Source organism: Helicoverpa zea, chromosome 12 (assembly GCF_022581195.2).
Source record: "Helicoverpa zea isolate HzStark_Cry1AcR chromosome 12, ilHelZeax1.1, whole genome shotgun sequence".
Classification (NCBI taxonomy): Eukaryota; Metazoa; Arthropoda; class Insecta; order Lepidoptera; family Noctuidae; genus Helicoverpa; species Helicoverpa zea.
Window position 1 is genome coordinate 12,497,738 of NC_061463.1, and position 24,049 is coordinate 12,521,786.

The 24,049-nt window shown below is 37.0% G+C and overlaps 1 protein-coding gene across 3 annotated transcripts in view; it reads left to right on the forward strand.

The window, feature by feature from the left end:
- The first annotated feature begins 3,429 nt into the window (after positions 1 to 3,429).
- Positions 3,430 to 24,049, forward strand: part of LOC124635102 (low-density lipoprotein receptor-related protein 2) — a 208,897-nt gene continuing 188,277 nt past the window's right edge. For all 3 annotated transcript variants that reach the window (XM_047170891.1, XM_047170895.1, XM_047170893.1), the window contains exon 1: positions 3,430 to 3,689. In XM_047170891.1, coding sequence (XP_047026847.1) covers positions 3,608 to 3,689 — 82 coding nt within the window. In that variant the 5' untranslated portion in view covers positions 3,430 to 3,607. The remainder of the gene's footprint in view (positions 3,690 to 24,049) is intronic.

Consider the following 24,049-nt stretch of genomic DNA (forward strand, 5'->3'; position numbering starts at 1 on the left):
GAATAAGTCAAGAAATGTATCTTAGCATTTTTTGTATTAAAACAGATACGGTAGCTCTTAGTTTGGTTTCAATACAGCTAGTTCTCTATTTGTACTTTTTTGTGTAGTTGACCCGTCCGGGAATGAACCTGCACCTTTTTACCACAATAACCAGCCGTTTCCTTGTTACACTATCAGGTGCCTCTTGATTATTATGATAGATATATAGGTACTTTAGTAATGTTTGCTTCTGTTACTCCTACATTTAATTTTAATCTAATTATAACAATAAAGATGACAGTAGGTATAGTATAGCATAGCTATTGTAACAATTTTGAGTAATATGTATGTAGGTACTTACCAACTTCCTTCAACTTGTAATACAAAGCGCAGCTTCTTTCTATTCCATTCTTAGTAAACGCGAATAAAAATACATTGCTTCGAGGAAAGAAACAACGAAACCTTGTTTGTTACATCCTCCTTCTATTTTTTATTATTTCGGGTTTTCCTTCTTATCTTATTCCGATTAAATATGCATTGAATTATCACATTTGTTCACCGACAGCCGGACGATATTTTTAATCGACGTCAATTCGACTAATATTTTTTTTATATATTTGTTACAAACTCGATTGCAGTAAAGGCCGAACCTTGCTATGCACCCAATTACGTACTCTCCTATGTACGCAATCCTTTATGTAGTCCCCCTCTTATCCCCTATAAATTCCCATGTAAACACGAGATCAGCCACCCTGCGACGCCCACCACGTCTGCTGCGGGTGGGGAGAGAGGAAGCAGTTTCTCTCTCCCTTTCCGCCGCCTCCTTTAAAACCATCACATCCTCACAAAAGGAGGCGACGGCGTTCCACCCTTCTTCGCTGCCGACCATGCAGGACACGACAGCCGGCAGCGAAAGACTTCCCGCAGCATCTACTACTGCCGCTAGGTCACGGCGCTGCGTTACCCATGCTGGGCATTCCAACAACGTGTGCAGCGCCGAGTCCTCACTGCAGATCCCACAGTGGTGGCATTCGGGCGTGGGCTCCCGGCTTATGCGACACAGAAACTTTCCGAAACACCCATGTCCGGTAAGAACCTGTGTCAGGCGGAAGCTGAGGGCGCCGTGGCTTCTCTCCAGCCACTCCTTCATAACGGGCCTGACCGCCGCGACAACGGCGTGCCCTGCCGTGGGTCGCGCAAGTCGCTGCTCCCATTCTACCATTAACACCTGGCGGAGCTCTGCCCTGCGCCCCCCTTGTCGAGGCACGAGACACTCACCCTGCTGCACTGCTTCCTCGCGCCATGTATAGAGTGACGCGAGGACTTTCCCGTCTAGGTCCCATGGTGGGGATCCGGCTAGGAGGCATGCCGCTTCAAAGGAGATCGTACGGTATCCCCCTTCTGTACTCCCTCTATCTACTCCACGTATGTTGTAATTACTAATTGAAAAATCGTGACGATGCGTTGCTAACTATTATAGATTGAAATATTTTTATTGCTTGGCTTTACTATTTTCCATATAAGATTTTTTTTAGATTTTATGTTTAAGCTCAAGTTTTTCCCCTTTGGCTCACGGAGAATTCCGTAATTGGAAATATACGTTTCGGTATTCTGCACCACACAAAATACCAGGGGCCCGATTTTCCTAATTTTACTTAAGCGTCGTACGATTCACGTTCGACTGCGATCCAATTACGACTCGATTACGATTGAAGCGTAGTGGAATTCCACTATTTTTTCTTTGAAATAAACGTTTTTATCCTTTTCTGTCATTCAATAATTAATCATTTTATCTGCATATGATTTACGATTGCAATATGATTGTAGAGCAAACTACTGTATAGACCAAAATCAACAAAATAGCAGACCAATCGCAAACCAATCGAATGTCGTTGGAATACGATTGGTCTTATATTAGTAGCAGAATGCCCAATATGGTTAAAACTACTATTGCGATCATATTGCGATTCGATTTCTATTCGATTTTGACATTATTAACTTAGGAGAATCGGGCCCCAGTAGGTATTCAGCTGCACCCGGTTAGACTCACAGTCGGCTCCAACATAGTTAGGAGGAAGAGACTAGGCAGATAATTCAGTTCGATCCATAACAATATTTACTATATCAGCCTTGACCATGGGATGGTGTGTTGCATGGTGTGTTGACACGAACTTGCATTATTATCTTATTATGGTGTTCATCTAGATAAAACGAATAGGGACGCGCACGCGCATGGCGGCGGTCGCTGTGATGTCTGCTTGTAACTACATACTCATATACCTACTATGTTTATCGTCCTTTTTCTTTTTGTTAAAAGATAGTATGTTATGTTGGGTAGAAGATTGTTTTATATAAAATCTGTTGGGTATGTCAGAAAACTAGACTTTATTAAGTTCGACTGATCTGATGATGGAATCACATCATAGGTAGTTTTGGAATTACCTTCTATTGAAAACTTTCCCCAAAATAATGTAAACACGTAGACTAGTGTAAAAATCACGGATCAACAGTTTGTAGATATGAATGTTGAACTCAAGAACCTAGCACTTTTATTATGTTGCAAACTGAAATCTAGAAATGCAAATACATTCTGCCAAAGATGGAAACTGTTCAAATCGCAACAGGATCCTGCTTATCTCATTAGAATAAGTAAAAGGACACGCAAGTACTTACACGTCATACTCTGCATACACAGACATACCAACAGTTTATTCTCGGCAGTCGGCATTATATCTCACGTAAAGCAATCACAAACAAAAGCTTATTTTTTTTGTAACAAACACACCATAAAGGTTTATGATCTCCCTGTTATCGGAACAATGCTACCTAAGACTGGCACGCACTGAGCCCTCGGGGGCAGCCAGTGTGCGCCGTGCCGTGTTTACAAACCCGCTACCTGCAACCTGCAACCCTGTGCCTGTGTGCCTGCGACCACCTGTGCGAGTCACAGTGTTGCTAGCGCTGAAATAACACGCGCGATTTGAGGAGATTTGGTGCAGGAGCTCGTTATTCAATTTTAATGTCGTGTTTTATTTGATGATCAAATTGAAAGGATATTTGCTTAATTTTACATGTGCTATATCTATTTCAGAAAGTAGGTAAAATAAAGGTATCTCAACCAGCAGTCTGTGCTAAGTTATTGTTTATGTTTATTTTATTTATCATTCTGTAATAGGTATCTACATAATCATTCAGGTGAAGAACAATAACTTAATTGATGCATATCTTCAGCAGAATGTTAGCCGTGTATAAATAAACATTAACATACAATTCTCTATTAATATTACTTGAAAAACATAATCCTTTCATAAAAGAATGTGTACAAAAGTAGATAAAGTTATAGGTATTTATTTGTTTTAAAATTCTCAAGAAAAATGAAGTTGAGTGCAATTTGTGTTGTTTAGCTAGTCACCCCGAGCGCTGCCGGCCGGCTCGCGTGTCGCGTCAGTCGCAAGTCCGCGCTAGCCTCGCACGCACGTCTGTCGTCGCGGCACCCACCGACACGTCACCAAACTTTCCAAGGCGAACTAAACTTTCTTCACGTCCCACTAAACTAATATAAAACGCGAGTTTATTGATATTATTGTGAGTGCTTGTAAGTGTTGATGTGGTTTGTGGTGCAGTGAACATGCGGAGCGCCCGGCAGGCGTTCTGCCTGCTGCTGCTGGCAGTAGCTGCCGCAGCACAGATCGACACCAGACACTTATCAGGTCAGTACCACTTATAACTGTTTACAAGAAACAATACTCCAATGTGTCGTACATAGCCACTGGCGAAATACTCCTAGCGAAGTTACAAACGCAACTTAGATTTTTTTTACAAGTTTTGTTCTCAAAAAGTTTTTATACTTTTAACGTCTTGTGTCCAACTCCGTGTGAAATATTTTTTGCACATTTGGCGTAATTTATGGCCGTGAATGATTGTAAGATGCCTAGGCTAACGGTGAATGTCGGAGATATTTTGTCGCGATGGCCAACCTACTTAGCAAGTTTAACGAAACCGTTGTGTTCGTAAACTTCGGAGCTGTTTCTTGTGATAACTTCAAGAATAAGAACTGGTTCTTATTTATTTAATATTCATATTAATGGAGCTAAGGAACTAGCTTAATGAATTAAATCGTGAACGCTTTTTGAATAGGTAGCAGAAATGTGTTCACGATGTTCTGGGTTTTTTGCGCCCGCTCTCTTTCCAAAATGGTTTACATTAAGAATAATGTGGTAGTCATTCTTTTCAAGTCCACATTAAGTAGGTATTTACTTCAATCGTACAATATCTAATTAACTTTGTTGGCACATAACGAAAACAACAAAAAATGGTTCTAGGAAGGTACTCGAACATTGGACTCGGCAAAAAAACTTTACTTTTCCATCGGTTATTCTTAGTAATGCAGAGATACTTATTAAATAGAATATAATATTTTTATGCCCTTATCAACAAATATATAGCTGTAGAAAACACCTAAGTTCTGACATTTTCCATACAATTTTGCGTACATCATAAAACACGTTAGTAGTTTCTATAATTAGCGATGTTGGTCGCACAAAACAACGGAGTCTTTGCATCACAAAGCCATAGACAATGGTCTATGGTACGTGATCGCGGAATGAATGGCGTACGGCTGTGTTCGTTGAACCGCCGTGTTTTTTGTATTACTGTCTTCTGTGAATATTAAATAACTGTTCAATTAGGGGCCTAAAATCTATGGAATGAGGAAAAAAATCAAATAAGTTATTGTTAATTTATTTTCTCTTAGTTCAGTTGGTGAGAAGGTTTTGTTTTGTCAAATATCTATTCGGAAAGGATGATGGGCAATTTTGTATGAACCCTGGCCTGATAACCAATAAAGTTCTAATGTATATTATATTATTGCTTATACCCTACAGTTACTGAAATAAAACAGTCCATGTCAAGAATCGACCGGAAATAAGTACAATCGGGCACAAAAGAGTTATACTTTTTGCACCATTTTTTTTTTGTTAAAATAAAATCCATAGTAGAAAAATTCATTGTATGATGTATTTTCGTCAACTTATCACTTATTTAAGTAAGCCTAGGGTAGACTATCAATTAAAATCGGTCTTAACTAGGCATAATTGTTTTAATAGCAAAATAAAACATAAAAACTTTTACTTCTACCACCGTATATTATTTCCATTATTGGAGATAGCATTTCCTCGTTCTGCGGCACTAGGATAGTCGGCCCTGGGTTGTCGAATTATTAGAAAAGTAGCGACCCACCCCAGCTTCGCACGGGAAAACAGTATTTCCTCACTATTTAACGGATGTTATTACAAATGCCAGCACACCTCTAATTCCACAGGATTATATTTCAAAGCAAGATGTATTATATCCTGGCTATTAGATGATGTCTGTGCCCGACAAGTATTTGCATTAAATAGGCTACGAACTTGACTGAACTGATTTGGAAAATCTTTCAGTGGTGGAAAAGCTACGTTATTAATAACTAGCTTTTGCCCGCGGCTTCGCTCCCGTCAACTGACTTCTCTACTTTACCCTATTTTTTTTCATAAGAACCTTCTCCTGACAATAACAAACACAACAAAAAAGAATTAGCCAAATTGGTCCAGGCGTTGTTGAGTTATGCGCTTACCAACACATTTTACGATTCATTTTTATATTATAGATAAGAAGATAGGTTTTTCTTATATACCATACGTGCCAAAGTAGTTTAATTCCATAGGCAGTCGTAGGCTTACAGGACTGATATCTTTTTTCCCCAGTGGTTAACAATGTTCCACCAATAATGGATATTATTGATTATGCCGGTTAAACTCACTGGAACAGCGGAATAGTTACACCTTACGTTGTGAATACTAACTGTTATATTTTTAATATTTTTTTAATATGGACACATGCACCTTCTGTGACACGTCCTGACTGATATTGACAATAATATAATGCACTTAACAGCCCTCTCATACAAAATGAAGTGGTTCAAGTCCATGGGCTGTCCTATGCTATCAAGTGTCATATCTTCGTTCTCCGGTGGTTTACAATATTTTGCCCATAATAAAAAATGAAGCTTATGACATAAGCTATCATTTGATGTGCAAATGGTTTTTATTGGATATACCGGTTAGACTCACCGGAATTGCGGAATACGTACACCATACGTTGTAAATACTACCTGCTAAATAATCGTTTTTTTTTTTTCAATAAACTTGGAAAATATGGGCACAGACACCTTCTGTGACTTGTTCTGACAATTATTGACAATAATATAATGCACTTAAACATCTCTCCCATACAAAATGAAGTGGTTGAAGTCCATAGGCTGTCCTATGCTATCAAGTGTCATATCTTCGTTCTCCGGAGGGTTACAAGGTTTTGCCCATAACAAAAAATAAAGCTTAGGGTATAAGCTATCATTTGATATGCAAATGGTTTTCATTGGTTATGCTGGTTAGACTCACCAGAACGGCGGAATATGTACACCATACGTTGTAAATACTACCTGCTAAATAATCTTTTTTTTTTCAATAAACTTGGAAAAAATGGGCACAGACACCTTCTGTGACTCGTTCTGACAATTATTGACAATAATAATGCACTTAAACATCCCTCCCATACGCACTGAAGTGGTTCAAGTCCATGGGCTGTCCTATGCTATCAGGTATTATATCTTCTTTCTCCGGTGGTTTAGAAGGTTTTGCCCATAACAAAAAATGAAGCTTAGGGTATAAGCTATCATTTGATATGCGAATGGTTTTCATTGGATATACCGGCCAATTTTACCCATCATCCTTTTCTACAAGAGGACTCAAACTTACTTGACGAGAATGGTACATATATGTTTAGTCTTATCATACCGGAAGAATTCTCAAAGTTAGGGTAGTTTTTTTACTTATCACACACGAAAAAATCTTATCACGAAACGTGACCATAGTTTTTTACATTTCTTTAAGACGAATCATACGCTGACTTTAAAAAAACAACACTCAGTATTTTTCCTTTATATTTTGAAGACTTTATTTTATAACTTTTTTCTTAGCCACGCCACGTTATTTATAAGAATATAATTATTAATTTATAATAGTTGTTATAAAAACTGTTTCGTACAAAAAGTGAGAAGCGGGCGCTCGTTGAAATCTTTTCCACTGCATTGACTTTGCTACGCTCCCGATAATAAGTTATTTACTGAACAACCAAGAATCGATCAAAAATATTTTTAGAACATTTTAATATTGAGAGTACTCGCATACTTTTAGTTGGCCGATAGTTGGTTTTGGCTCATAAATAAGCATGAAGATGAATGGTTTTACGCACATTGCAAAGATCAGGTATTTAGCTGGTATCAAAACAACTGAAAACTTGATAAGAATCAAGATTATCTATTAAAATATTTTTTGCCAATTATCGGCCGACGGTTTAGTCTACAGTGTGCTAAGTGCTACTTGCGAAAATGTAGTTTTATGTCCCATCAGGCTGCTTTTGATAGTTCACTCGGGGATGTAAGTCTGTCTTCTAGTACGACTGTTCAATTTTCGAGAACTTTCTACGTGATAGAACTTTTCGTTTTAAAAGTAAGATCTTCATGTTTGAAGGATTTAGGTACCTTTCGTATTCTATTCTGATCCTAGTTTCCTATAGATTCTGATAGTGTATTATTAGTCTTTATATTTGATCCGCTGCAAAAACTATTCCTGTCAAATAATTACGCTTGAAGCAATCACGAAATGGTGAAATCGCAGAAAAAAAACATAAGTTTACAACAGCATAATTGTCTGTAAATTCGGAAAGTAACAAGTAAATCATTTTGTAGGCATAGCAGACTCAATTATCATCAAATATTGCACCTTACCTACCACGACAATCTGCCTACTGCGATAAATGTCAAATGCACAATCAGAATGCAATCCAAACGGATCTACCTTTCAGGTGGCAGTGCGGAGCAATTTTGTTGTCATTTTGACATAAACTACAGTTGTCTATGGTAACGGTCATTGACCTCGTGACGTCAGCTATGTGTTGATTTGTTTTAAGAGGCCTATTTGCTAAGGTTATTCCTATAGGGTTTTTTTGAACATCACCATAGAACTGGTTTGTTGAATATGATTATAATTGTGTGATCTTTCTATTGCTGAATGTATTTATTCTGTACGTGTTATCTGGTACTCATTCTTTTTACACGTGCTTAAATGGACTGAGTCTTAGTAGGACGATTTTTCATCTATTAAACTACTAGAATAGTTTTATTTTCCAGGCTCTTAATGAAGCTAAAAGTTAGTTATCAATGTTTTAATTCTAATATTAATTCTTTTCAAAATTGTTCATGCTCATGTTTGCATGAGTAGTTCGTAGTAAAATATATTCGATCGCGCCTCCAGGCCGATACACCCACAAATTACGTCTAATGGACTACAGATGACATACTGAGTTTATTCGTACAATGTACTCGGAGTTTTGCAAACACTGAATACTAACATTTATGTTATACACAGAAGGTACAGACGGAGAATTTCTTTGAAGAAATTTACTGGTATATCATTCTTGGGTATTTGCTCTACTACATTACAAAAACGTGAAATAATATTGTTAAATTGAGAATATTCCCCCTTTATAAAATCGGCTAGGTTGTAATTTAATGTAAAGTAAATGTCAAGCACCTGTTTAATATTTTGTATCCTATGATCTGCTGTAAATAAGGGTCAATATAAACTCTGTTAAAGCCTGTGGTATCAGTAGTATTTCTGTAAGTAATGTTGTAGTGAGGTGACGTCACGGTACAATCGCTAGTAGTGAGTACTCCCGAGTGTCGCCGACATTGACCAGCGGAAGAGGACTCGACGACGCGTTGTCCCTCAATCGCTCTCTTCCGGCACTACCACAATACACCACAAACTAACAAACCAAATTACACCTTAACACCTTAGATATAAAGTGCTAATTACATAAACACAATACACCGTCTCCAAAACGCTGATCACTCTGAAATTTCATACGAGTCGCAACTTCTAAATTGGCACAAACCAATCTGTATTTTAATTCGCAGTAATAAAGTACAAAATTGCATTTAGTGGTCAAGTTGCATTGTTGGTTGACCGCAATCCGGCGAATTTGGGTTACGTGGTTAGTAAGTATTATTTTATTAACAATTGATATTTTTTTTGCTGTTTAAAGTTAATTGATTTCACGGTCGTTTTATACCTCTCACTCGGTAAAAGTAGGCTTTGTAATGAAAACTTCATGGTTCATAGAATTAGAAAAAAGTGGCTATTTCTGGAAAATTGGCGTTTACTAGAAGTCTTATAAATATTTTTCCTGTATAAAAATTACATCTTTGTCTTACTCAGTAGCTTTTAATTCTAAAAGAATGTAGCAATAAACTCACTGTGTTGAACGAAACCATTTAACAGAGATAGTGAATTAAAAACTTGCTTGAAAAACTTTTACCTCGATGAGTGGTTTTTTATGAAAAAGCGGTCGAAATTACAATAGACACGAATCGAGGCACTTTCTCCGCCGCCCTGAGCGAGCGAACGTAAGCGCTTTTTTACGAGTTCAGCACCTCTAGATGTTTTCAGATATCAGTGAGATTTTTGACGTTTCAGACTTCGTAACTGATCGATGAAAGTACATAATAAGCTTGGTTGTTTGTGTGCTTTTTTGCAACTATCTTTTTGCTAGTTAGGATTATTTACCTGGCTTCAAAAATGGGTCTTCCCCGCCATCGATTTAAATGCAAAGCTTTATCTTTGGTTCGGTTTCTTCTGGAAGGTAATGATCGATTTTTGAGATCTAAAATATCAACTATCTTATGTTTAAATTAATATTTTAATGCTGACAAGTAACAATTTGCTACTTCAGAAATTAAATACTTGTCTAATGTAATTTAAAAGCTAGTTGTTAACGTCTGCCATTTTGTATTCCTAGTTTGGTTTTCATCTTGGAGATAAATTATAAGTTATTGATTGTCAATTATTTTAATTCAATAAATACGTTACTAACTCTATTTCGTGTTGACTTTTCCTCTTAAGAATTTAGGCAATTACGGCTATTTTTTCAGTTTATTAACCTAGACTTAACCTCGTATAGGCTGTAAATCAATAGGAAGAAATGGATAGCGTAATGGCAGGCCGCGGGCGGAGGCTGGAGCACTAAATAGCCTTATAATGTGGAGGGCATACCTCGATTACACACGGTACTTTAGCGGAAACTAGCTTACATCTAGTTGACTATAACTATTGGATGTTTAGACTTAGAACCAAGAGTTAGTCAAAAAAAATGGTTTATAATTTACTACCGATTTGCATGGATTTGTCAAGAGTATATTTTAAAATCTACCGGTGCCTTCATCGTACTGTCTTAGGAGGAAACCACATGAGACTTTGTTCAGTATTATAGAATTTTAAAGCGAGGTGATAAATATGTGTGATGTTGACGTTGTAGTGTTTTTAATTCTGCATATCATTGTTGCGTAGATAGAATCAATGAATTAACTTTCCCTATATAACTCGATACTAAACTAATCACTTCAACCATTTAATTAATGACCAGTAACCCAAGACTTTGAAGCCTTTACATCAAATTACCACGAGTTAGTTGAAAACCTTCCACCGTGGTATCTAAACATGTGCCATCTCCCTCTCGCGTGGGGGGAGGGAGGGAGAGGTCGGAACCAGTTTGGCAAGCATTTGCCTTGAACTTGTGTAACCGCTAGGCGAGTGCTGCCGACTAGGCTCCGCTTGTGGGTTTGCTTGCCAATTTGTACGACATGTTAGATGGTATACTAGGATGACTTGCATAAGGTTTTACACCACGTAGAGAAATTAGGAATTGGTATTTTGCATGGAGCTACTGCCTATCTAACTTCCTCAACACAGGTAACTGGGCAACCTTTTCGAAAGACTAGTTGACAGACTTTTTGACTCGTAACGACTGCCAAAAGACGTTCGAATATCAGCCCATCAATTTAACCGAAGCGCGGAGGAACTCGTCGTTGATTAGTTAGGGTATTATGATACTTTGTAATTCGAGACACTCTACACTACTTTAGTTAGAAAATAGAGTTATGCTTGGAAATATTTGACTGACGGATATATGAAGTAACATCTTTTTATCTGGCATTGGATACCTATACTTTTTCAAGCGTGTTTGTTAAATAGATCTAAGATGAAACAGCAATTATATCGTCGCCGACGATATAAATGTGTTATGAGGAAACTAATCTAAGTTTTTGCCTTTACTTACGTCAATAGAATCTGTCTAGTTTGCTTTTATGCAGCTACAAAAATGGTTTATAAAAACCCAGACTAGGTGAGAACAAAAAATAACATTGAACACGTAACTTTTCCTTACAGTTTTCAGTTTTAAAATCAATCATTATTCCTCTAGCTGTTAGGTAACATAAACTTCTGAAAACTGAATTCCTTTCACTTCGGTAACACTGAAAAATCTCGTAGAATTTTTCAGCAAAAAATGCGAAGTTTCTTCAGTGAATTCAATCAGTTGATTTCATGAAAGTTTTGCATAACAGGAACTTTGTTGAGCAATTAATTGAAAAGTTGTGATTACGGCGCACGCGATTACGTCGCCACTTGCGTGTGCGCAGTATTGCCGATCGGCTCTAGACAAGTAATTATAGCTGTCATGTATGATTGATGACTGCCTTTTGTGAACAATGTTCGATACAAAAGGATACTATGTGTTTCGTTGTAATTCCATGTGTTTATTAACATTACATCTGCTTCCTTTAGAAGACAGTTGAATGCACCAATGGATCATATTATGAGAAGTTAAGGTGCACTGGAAAGATTCAGTAGATTCATCGTTACATGACCATACTATTATTTCGATTCGGTACTAGGTACTTTTTGAAGCCGTCCGGAGAAAGTGACTACCTACTCGGCTAAAAATAGTGCGCACTAAAGCAATTTTATTTTATAATGAGTTACTGCGTAATTATATTACGCATGCGCACAAATAACCTTCAGCCACCATAACACACAATAAACTCCACATTATCAGTGCATTGTCAATGTCAAAAAACAGCCTCGCGACGTACGACGACCGCTTACCAATGCGCCCGCGCAGAAGAATGTCAACGCGCCCCTCCACTGCAAATCCCCCACTTTTATAATTGAAACATCACTGTTTTACACGTCCATTGCGTGGTAAGTATGGGGATGTGTGTATACTGAGTGAAGGTAGCCGGTAATGGATGGCAGTCGAAATGAAAGTGTTGTGTGAGTAGGTCATTGACTCGCATGCTTCGGTGGTCATGGTGGAAAATCGTCGGCAGTTACCATGGCGCTGATAGGCTTTCAAGGGCATGGGGTTACGTTTGTATGCATCCTTCGTTTGACGTTCTAAATGGTAATATGTTGGATCTGTTGCAAATCAGTTTTCACTGCGGACGCGATGCTATGCTGTTATCCTTGAGTTTGACTTTATATTACTCCTGTGTTAGGTCACTGCAGACCTATATGGTATTGTTTTAAGGTTTATGGTACAAATTCAATTTTCTGTACTCGTAAAACCCCTCTGAAGTGGACACGAGGCAATATAACTATAATAACTATTCCTGGATGTAACATGTGTGTTCACCTATAAAACATAGAATTCAATAATAGCTTTTAAAATTTTAATAGCCATTTATTACATTGAGGAGTTTCTTGTAATGTAACTATTATTTCACATTAAGCGAGATCTGCGAAGCGTTTCTAAATTCAGGATCCCGTCTTGGTAACTTCCAACCGTAGAGGATTATCGCAAATCTCGGTTACCACAGAAACGTATAGATTACACAAGTTAGGAGCTTCGAACCCCATAGTTAATAGTTGGACACTTGTGAGCCAGACTAATTTAACTTTCAAAGGGTTGATTGATGGAAAAAACTTGGCTCATTGAAAAAACTGGCGGAGGCGCCATTGTTGCTGCAAACTTGCGTAGGAGTAGAATATTACGGAAACATGAACAATGAAGTGGATTGATCTAGAAAAGTTTGTGGGTCTAATGAAGTAGGGATGATTACGAATGTTATCTTTGTCTACTAACTAATTTCTTGATCTTTATGATTGTTACTGTTTATGTTTGTAATTTTGCAATAAGAAATCTGAAAAGCCATGTCTCAAAACTAGTATTACCTTTATCAATTTATTTTTTATTTATTAAGTTATCTATGACTAATACAACTAACTTTAATACATTACAAAGTTATCTTCATAAAACAGTTTTTAACCGACCTCTCAGAAAGAAGGAGGTTCAAATTATTGACGTTTGTTATATTTTGGCTCCTGATATTTTTTTTCTCTAAGGTGGTACTGTCATCCATGATGACCAGTTATTGTCTCGTCACAATACTTGCCAATAATCATAACTATTTCCTATTTTTTCTGTGTACTCGTAAACGAAAACACCATTGTTTCCCCGTCTTATGGTCATTTATGATGATAAATACAAGTAATAACCAAGCGGACATTCATTCTCCGACTTCCTGAATGTATTTATATCTTCGTTTCTTGTTTGAAGATTTTATAATGGAAATATTTATGTTTATAAAGGTAAATGGAAATAGTTTTAAAATATTTTGTTTGTTTTCTAGTTCACATCGAATTTCTATCTCACGTTTATACAAAAACTGCAAACGTCATTCAAAATAGTTGGGGCAGAAATTCTCTCAAAAATAGTTAACAATAAAATCACAAAAGGCTGCAGCAAGCATTAAGTTAACAATATAAGCGTCCGTGATTACGATAATGGCGGGCGACGCCGCGGGAACAGCATAGCGAATGAAACAACTGTTAGCCGACCTCTGACACAAGCACGCGAGCGAACCAGAGACTTGCGCCTGCGCACTTTGTACGAATACAACGAGATTTAGTATTTGTTTGTTTGTTTAGTCACGATATATGGCGCCGTTATGTCTTATGAAGACTGGGAGACCACCCACTGGAAGTATTGTGATGGGTCAAACGTTGAATAGTTGTAGGTTGTAATTATAAATGTCCACAGTAACATAGAACGCAATTACATAGTTTTGTAAATCAGTACCAATACGCGTATAACTATTGTAAGATTTATTGGGATGAGATGACTAATGAAGATATAAGAATGGAGAGACAATTAGAACACAAACTTGTAAAAAAAAATCTGATTTAGCTTACACATATGGATAAAAATATTCTTTATAAACAGCCTTGCCTCACTAAATCTGACAACCAACGAAACACCATGTATATTATACAGCGTGTCCACAAGCGTGTCGTTGAATTATTTAAAACGCAAATATTTTCCCGGGCGGTGCAGCCCTCTTAAATATTTAGTGGTCAAGATCGGTCACTATGTTTGTACCCCCTCGGTTTAGGGTTAAAACTAGGAAGGATCACATTCTTGAGTCATACCAAAAACTGTTTAGAGTAATCAAAGAAAACATTACTTGCATTTTAAGCCAATCTCTCTCAATAAGACAGAAGCACCACAATTCGTCATAATAAGGTAACCCATTCGCGGACGGATCGCACCCAAATCGGCGGCTGTTACTTACCGTCCACTGAAAACATTTATTTGATGACATCGAAATCTCCCTAGCATAGTTCAAAAGCAGCTCTTATTACATTGCATCTTAAACAGACTGCATCACATACCACACTACACGAAAAGGCATATTAATACTTAGCCACACCGTAATACGTGATTAGCAAGGCTGCTGGCGAAGTCTGTGGTGAGCCACGCCATGATTTATAGACCCCATGCCTATCGTATGGGGGTTTGATCACTGTTCTGCACGTGTATGTAATGAGCTCTGGTGGTCAGTTCTGGTGTAGTAAATCAGTGTATCGCGTGGTACATACAGGACAGTCTTGCGGTATACGACAATCTCTTCATGATAAGTCTGAAGAGTGCTTCATCGCTCTAATCTGAGAATCTTCTGGTCCGATTTGGAACATTATTTGGTGCTAGACAGCCTATTTATTGAGGGAGGCTATAGTTACCATAGGACCCGGACGAAACCGCTCGTTGGCGGAAGGAAACGGTGGAACTAAAACATATTATTTAAATACGGGTTTTTTAAATAACCATTATCTCCTATCCAGAAATTAATAACAATACTTCTGTATGGTCAGCATGTCGATTCTATAAAATATCACAACTCACTTCGACATCACTCTCACTTCGACTTCGATCTAAAGGTAGAATTCCGTGGACGCGACAATAGTCAACCTTTGAAAATGTATGGCACCGTTGTCGAGGCCCGTGACAGTCGCGCGCGGCCGACGAATTTCGTAAGCTGCTCGCGGCATTGTCAAAAATTTAATTCTGGTTTTACTAAAATTCTATAGATGTTATTAAGCGCTAGACCATGTTGAGAAGCGTACGGCCGCGAGCGGCTCACGAAATTCGTCGTCCGCGCGCGACTGTCGCAGCCCTCGGCAGCGGTGCCATACATTTTCATAGGTTGACTTTTGTCGCGCGCGGCTGCGACAATCGCGACCCACGGAATTCTACCTTAAAGTTTCGTGATTGACATTGTCAAACTACACTAGCGCTTCACTATCGAGCGTGTTGACAAGTTGAACTAAATCAAAGTCGAGATTTTGACAGATTTGTCAAAATCTGTCTATCTATAGGGGAGGTAGGGGAGAGATGGGCAGTTGGGAGACATGATCAAATCAGAATAAAAGGGGGGTCCTTTTATTCTGATTTCTGATCATAGTTTTGTTTTTTTTTAATTGGGTAGTTTACGTTACCGACTGGTAACGGTGTTCATCCATAGACTATCTGTCATTTCTGTGAGTTGTCAAGAACAAACACTCGTAAAAGTACTTAAATATTTTGTTGCGGTTTCGGATCGTTATAAAGAGAAAACTAATGAAAGGTATGTGTATTTTCTATTATTAATTATTGATTGTCAAAATCTCCAGTTACAATTATAGTAAGTCGATGCAATCCACACCTATTATACCTTTAGAAGAGAGTACTACAGCAATAGTTAATGGGCCCCACGTTTTTATTTTAGTCTAATATGACCGGGACCACCTACGTAGGTTGACAGGTAAGTAACTATTTTTTATTTTCTAGTTTTCAGTGCACATAAGATAAAACCGTTTAACTTAAAAGTTTTTTTACCGATTTTTTTTTCATAAACTAAGTCAAAAGTGTCCAATGCTCTCTATGGTAGGGAGGCTTTTCTTCGTCAGTGAAAATTTGTGAGGTTATAAATCTGCGCGAAAAATCCTTTATAGAATCTTGTTTCAGGTACCGTTGCCAACTTGATCTACTTGTCATTTGGACTGAAATTATTGTTGGATTAATAAAATAAACACTTCTTTAATTAATATTATTTTTAACTTTATAACAAGAAATATAAAATTACTTCATGATTTTATCACAATTACGGCGAAAACCGGCGAAAACAAACAAGCTTAAACACAATATGAAGACAGAAGATACCCGATATATTACTTTCCTCTATGACAGAAGAGAAGAAAATATTGTCCACAGATTAATAATGGTATTGGCGCTGTCAGTATTTTTTTTCGTAGGGTAAGCATAGATTATATTCACAGCACGAATTTAGAGATTTCTGTTTATTTTATACTTAAAAGCTGCCTCAAATTCCTTACAATAACAAATTATAACTAAAACATCATATTTAGCTAAAATTCTGTGTCAAAACTGATAAAATTAAAAACTGATTAATCTCGGTTGACATTTTGTCGAGTGGGGAAGTCACTAGCACAGCATTGGTCGATGTCGAGCTCACTTCACTTCGCAAGTGATTAGGTGATGTTTACAGAATGCAAAATCAAGGTCGTTCTGAATCGAATGCGAAGTGAGAGTGAATAGCGAAGTGAAATGCGAGTTGTTGTTCGAATTTTATAGAATCGACGTGCAGGCAGGCCTTGGCCCTGTTGCGCCCCGCTGGGGTTGCTGACAGTATTCTACTTGTGTAGCCCTTTCATTTGATACCCATATTGAGGGGGCTGTGCCATTTTGTGCCGGCGGCCATATTGGATTTAATTAAAGGTGTATACAAAATTTCAGACCAATCGGTTGACAGGAAGAGGGTGAAATTTGAATTACTAAATTTGATCCAAGAATAAATAATAAAACAAACGGGGTGAGCTAAATAAAACCGTTTAAATATCTCGTAATGTTGAAACTGATTGTAATTTTTAGGAAAGCTCTTTCATTATATCTAGCCGAATATAAGAAATGGCAATAAAAGTTGATAATGATCTGTAAAATCTGATTTTTTATGCAATAAATTGTGAAAAAGTGCCCATCCCTCCCCTACCTCCCCTAAAGTATGAAATGACATTACGAATCGAAGTGAAATGCGAGTTGTTGATCGAGTTTTATAGAATCCCAGTACAGAGACTCACAATAACCCATCATTTTGATATTTAAATTCCATAATAAACAATGACTATAAACATTCAATAAATTAACATAACAATCTCCAATTTCCTATTGAAGGCTGTCGTTATTTATATTTCCTATAATAATTAGAACAAGCAAAATAAATATTCTTATTATAGCATAGAGAAAATGAAAGGGTATGTTCAAGGATGTAATAAATAATAGTAATTTACTGTCTCACAATAAAAAAAATCTCTAGGTCAAGAATAAAAAAAATGCTGGGATCAAGAGAGAATTATCTAGACTTTATTGATGAGTAACTTTTCAGTTAAAATAAGCTTCAGTTATTGTTTTTTTAAGGTTGGAAAACTTGAGATTCTTCTAAACTCTCTTCTCTCACAAGACAAGAATAAAATCTTAATTTAACACGACCTAAATAACTTCTTAAAGGGACTTCGATAACGACTTAGAGGCGTATATCATTACAGTAATTTATAAATACAATAAAACTAACAATACTATGATATTTTTTCGATAAATAATTATACTTTAGCATTGTTAGGTGAGTTCCAGGGTTATGCAATCGATCAAGTATTGAATCGTGTTGGAATTTAATTGATTGCATGATCACTCTGTATGGATGAACTCCTTAAAAATAAGTGCAGTTCGTGTGTTGAGTTTAAGAATATTTAATTTAATACTACGTATTACATAAACAATGTTTATCAGATGGTCTAAATCTAGCAATAAATCGTAAAAATATAACTGTGAAGGATAATGATTAAGTTGGTATCATAAAAAAATCTCAAAGAAGTAAGGTAAAATATATCAAATACTTGTTTTAAGAATATCTTAGTAAATAACACATATTATTAAAGAGCCAAGTAACAAGTAGCAACATAAACTCCGTAAACTGAACTCAGTTATTTTAACTTTCAAATAACAAACATGATCCAGCCAATTAGAAAATACTTTAACCTATCACGACTCCGCAGTTAACTTCGTTCGGTTAGTTGTTGACTTGAACCAAACAGTAACGGCGTATATTTTGATTGATATTACTGCTAGTTCCGCTGTGTAGGGGATAATTTAGCTTTCTATTTGTGTAAGTAAGAATTTCCAGAAAGTGAAACAATTGTTCTAGAGATAACGACTTTTTAAATAAAAATATTTTTGAAAACATGTTAACCTGGAGGTAACCGCATTACTGATTAGTAATATCACCTGTATGTAAATACAAACGTGCACATTGTCTAAACTATGTTACATTTATTTACACAAGTGGCTGCCCTCAATAAATAACCTAGTATGTATAGAAAAACACTGTAAAAGAATTACCTACTTTACATATTCCAAAGCTAAATCACTTCGTCATTCTTTATATCATCTTAATACTTACATGATATCTTGCCCATATGATTGTTTTGCATACTTCGGTCACCCATCACATTCCGCGCCGGGTTATTGTCGCTTAACCTCAAGCTCACCTTTCATTGGCTCGGTATTTGTGTGCACAAGTGTCGAGTCTCAATGGCGCGGGTTATTTTTCTAAAGAAACAACTACATGTGTTGTGTTTTTAAAACGGCCTCCGTTGTTGTAGGGTTGCTAGTGGTTCATTATGAGTCATTACCTTATTAACTTAAATTGTTAATTACATGTAAAGTATTCGTGGAAAAGTCTAATCACATGTAGAAGTAGAAGACATGTAATTATCTCTTTTATTAATAAAATATTAAATACGTTCACGAAATGACTAGACCAGCACTAGTTAGACAGAACTTCTATTCATTCAATAAATCTAATTTGTATTTTTATTCCAAAGAACCATAGGTAATAAAATGGTACCAATCAATAAATCACCATACCTTTGCACCTGTGAAGTTGTAACACCTCGTGTCAGCCCTATGTGCGGCGCGCGCGCAGCCTGGCACGGCCCGGCACGGCGGCTAATGCACGCGGATCATTGTCAGCTGCCATTGTGTGAGACTGCCACGACACTGTCACAACACAGCATAGCATTCGCTCAAATGCCTACTTTTGGAAGGATTGTATATGTTATCCTTATGTCATTGGAATTTATCAGTTATGTCACTTAACAGTATCAATCCTAGATGCGGCTGAGTATAAGATACCTAATGAGGTATGGACTGCTCGGTCACTGGTTGTCAACTGGCTGTCAGATTTTTTGGCTTTTGGCTACCTGTAAGAACTAGCTATTTGACCCCTTATACATATTAATAGCAGTGTAACTCGGTCAAAACATCAATAATGAACATGCATCTTAATTCTTAATCAAGTATTTATGATTCAACCTCGATAATTATATTAGTTGCAATAACGTGATCAAATGAACTCAGTAACGAATGGCAGGCAGTCACGGCAGGTCAGAGTGAGACTTTAAGATGAACGAAGGAAACTGGGTCGTCTGATAACTAATGCTGTGATAAGAAACTACTAAAACTATAATTGTTAACAGCCTCTTGGTTTTAAGGATTATTTATAGTGTAAAGAGGTTTTTAGTTTTCGTTCTTTTAACAAGATGTGTGTTTAGTCTAAAATGCTGGAATTCAAAAAAAGTCGCTTCATGTAAAGCACTGGTACTCAGCTAAATCTGGTTAGACTGGAAGCCGACCTCAACATAGTTGGGAAAAAGGCTCGAAGGATGATGATGATGATGCTAGAATTCAAAAAACGAATGAAATACACAACAGAATTATGTGACACAACAGAAAAAAGTGTGCTTCGAGACGACATGACGTTAGGCCTTCTTACACCTATCATAGTTCCCTAACTTACGAAGGAACACAGACAGGAAAAAATAAGCAAGGCTACTAGACTGCATGACGAACTAGCAAAACAAACACAATAGCCTTTACACTGAAGCAAATACTTGTAAATACAGTAGGTTATTGATATTTCAGCCGCAGCTAATGCTGATTTGAAACGCCATAGCTGCGTTGTTTGAAGCTTGTAATAGAAAAATAAAGGAATACTTTTTATTTATGTTTTGGTACACACGTAATCTGGGTAGAAGAAACGGCCTTTTGTTTTGATCTTAGACATATTTTGACATCTGGAGTTGTAAATGTATATGTTACCGTAAGATTACAAACATCGTTAGATTACAATCTATCTCGAGAGATTGTAAACTGTCGAATTATTGTGAACCGTAACATCTGATTGCAATTTAACGCATTATTTTTCGCTATATTATAATCTATCGATGAGAAATTGTCAAATTGTCAACTGTCCGAAAGCTCTCTCTGATTGGTCAGTCTTTTTGTAAGATCGACCAATCACGACCAGCCGTTCTGTTCCCATGGAGTTCCCGTAGAGTTAGGAATGAAATAGAGGTGTCAGTTAAATAAAATAAATGCTCTTCAAAAATTCTTCAAGTATTAAATTTATATAAAAATAACTCTTGTAAAAATACAGTTAGGTATTTTGTCTTCAAATACAAACTAATATTTAAAAATAAAATAAAAGGGGTGCTAATTAAACAGGCTTCTTTTTAATATCATTATTCGCCCCCAAAAATGTATGTTGCCTTCTAAATTACTAAGTCAGCCACAATTAATAAAGCGTCGAGCATCTAAATAATACTATCTTAGCCACGAGTTATCTTCCACTCTAAATACAACTCAGCATGATGGTTATTTTTTTGCATCTAAAGTAGCATGCATTCTAACAGTAAACTTCTTAAATACTATTAAATGACATCATAAAAATATTTATTTACCTTCTAATTTTTTAACTCGTACTTACTGAATTTTTTGTTTAAAATATAACACATCCCATATTAATTGACCCAGCATGGAAGTAAGCATGCAACATGCAGCAAGCATAACTTCTGTCACGGCTCCGGCGCTGCGGGGCTCCGGCGGTCCCATGCGAGCTTATCGTCGCAGATGGTTTTCACGCTCACCACCGCAGCTTCGGCTTGCTGGCCGGCTAGAGCCGGCCAGCCTCAGCCGCGGCGGCGAGCGCTGAAACTACCTGCGCCTCAGCTCGCAGGCCGCCTCGCCCCTCCGCGCCTACGCGGTTTTGAATTGCACTCTAGGGGTAGGGCAGACAAGACTACGTGGAGTCGGTTTTGCAGCGATTCGTTTTCGTCACTAACTTCAATTTTTAATACAATTTTTAATTGTGTGTAATTTGAGTCTTAAAAATTAAGTACAATTTTTGATTTTATAAAAAATTAAACCGTCACTTATTTTTGCACGTCAAAGAGCTGTGACACCGGGAGTTGCAAAGAACATTGTCTTTTTTGACGTTCTACCAATCAGCGCGCAAGATGCATTCCGTTCTACGCCAGTTGACAATTTGACCGCTCTACATCGCTCTCGATCTTACAAAAAGACTGACCAATCAGGGAGAGCTTTCGGACAGTTGACAATTTGACAATTTCTCATCGATAGATTATAATATAGCGAAAAATAATGCGTTAAATTGCAATCAGGTGTTACGGTTTACAATAATTCGACAGTTTACAATCTCTCGAGATAGATTGTAATCTAACGATGTTTGTAATCTTACGGTGACATATACATAGTTAGTAACTTAAATTCTATGTCGCAGCGTTTCTAAGAAGGATACCCGAGGAATTGGAAACCAGGGCTCCAAAAAGAACATAGTTAGGTTTCAGTCTTGGTAAATCTGACCCTTCTACCTTTCTTCACCCACAGTAAGAGAATCATTTGATGATCCCATTGATTAAAAAGTTTTTTGAAATGAAAAGTCCTCTATCATTATAAGGTCTTCAATAAAGTCAGGTATTTGATTAAATATTCCGTTTATATTTCACTCGCTAATTACTTAATGCAATTAACCCAAAAACAATGAGTATTATTTTAAAACATGCATCGTGTGTTTATAAAATAATTCTTTACAATATAACATGAGCGATCAGCGTTGTGTTCGACCCAGTTACTGGCACGTATTGTCAAGGCCGGGTTTTGGATGGGTGTGCAGTTTTTTTGCTGATGCAGCTATTTGACGCGATTTTCTCGTGTAGGAAGTAATTATCGGATTTGTTGTGTATTAGTTTTATTTACTGGTACTTACTTGATAATTATCGGTACTGCTATTTTATTAGCATTCTATATATATAAAACCTGAAGAGTTTGTTTGTCAGCCCATTTATACAGGAAGACTGTGGGCTGGCAGAAGCTAGTTTATTATAAAAAATCTATAATTATTATTTAGATGTCAATAAGGTCGCATATGTTCATGAAAAAGCACCTTGAAATTATATTATCAATGTGTATATATTGTATAAATTCATTAAATTATAATTATTTTGTTGACACACTGCACTCATTGTTTGGGTTATAATGAGTCATCATAATGCAACAATTGTTTATTATTCGGTTTCGTGATTTTAGCAGTAATTTCGTGTTAATTTATTCCTGTTTACGAATTGTCGAATACCTACACGCAATAAAATGAAGGGTGATGCTTTCGTCTAACTTATTATAGATTTTAAGTTAAAACTTGTCAATTAGTGACGATTCAAAGTTTCGCATAAATATTCAGTCATAAACAGTCACTCAATTCAAAGGTTTGACACGCTTTTATTTGCTCACACAATGACGAAACGTATTGTGTAGAGTCCAAATAGAGGGATTGAGCCACACCATGAGAATATACAAGCAATGGCGACGCGACGCATAAACAATAGCACCACCAACCAGCCATTAGAGTTAATTTCTGAAATTATTGTTCCACTTCTGTATATGGACTATGGAATGGCGATTACTGTAATTTTTTGGCTTGATAGAGGATTCTCGAGCGGAAACATACGGTTTTGTAATGATGTGGTCTTCACAATGCGATGGTTGCACTGGGCTCGCGGTTTATCACCCGAATGATGATACTATTGAACTATTTATATGTAGGCAAGATTTGTCTGCAGCCACTGTAAGTTTTAAGTTATGCCAGTATGTATTTTATTGCTGTTTAACTTTGTCATTCGCCTTAATGACGGGGTTACAGAGTAAGTATAAGTACAAATAAGTATGTATAGTTACATACTCAAGCAAAAATAATCCACGCTACTTGAATGCACTAATCTCGGAAACTACCTGTCCGATTTCAAGAATTCTTGATCGAGGGAGGCAATAGGCTGCTGTTTACACTGGGTACGCGGAGAAGTTCCCAAAGGCTCACAGAAGCTAGTATTTTAAAAAGCAAAAAATACATTCTGCATTTATCAGTTGTAACTTCTATACGAAACTCCACTCGTCCAAAATAATCCCCCGTACCCAAATACCGCGTCACCACATTATCCCTTGTACAATAAATATGCTAGTTATAACTATAGGTGCACACGGCGGCTGCACTCGCATTACAGCTATCAGGCGTTCGCAGGCGTTCCCGTTTACCTTATGTAATTGTCCGTTTGTCTGTCCGAGGCTTTGCAATGCCGACAATTATTTTTATTAGGAAGCTGTCGTTTTACGGACGATGGCTGTTTTCTGTAAAAACAGCTGTCATGGTTGTGGAAATGACTTTTCGCTGGATGAGTTTTGTGTAGTTTGTTGTTTTAATTTTTTTTTCTTTGTGTTTTTAATCTGCTATCAGTCTACTCAGACTATGATCAGATGCGTGGAAATACAAGAAGGGTATTTATAGTAATGGGGCCAGTGCCCAATTCTATTTAGTCTACTAGTTTTAATTGATGAGGTTTTTGAGATTGTTATGGCAGCTAAGTTAAAGAGCTGAGCTAGAAAAAAGGTAAGATCC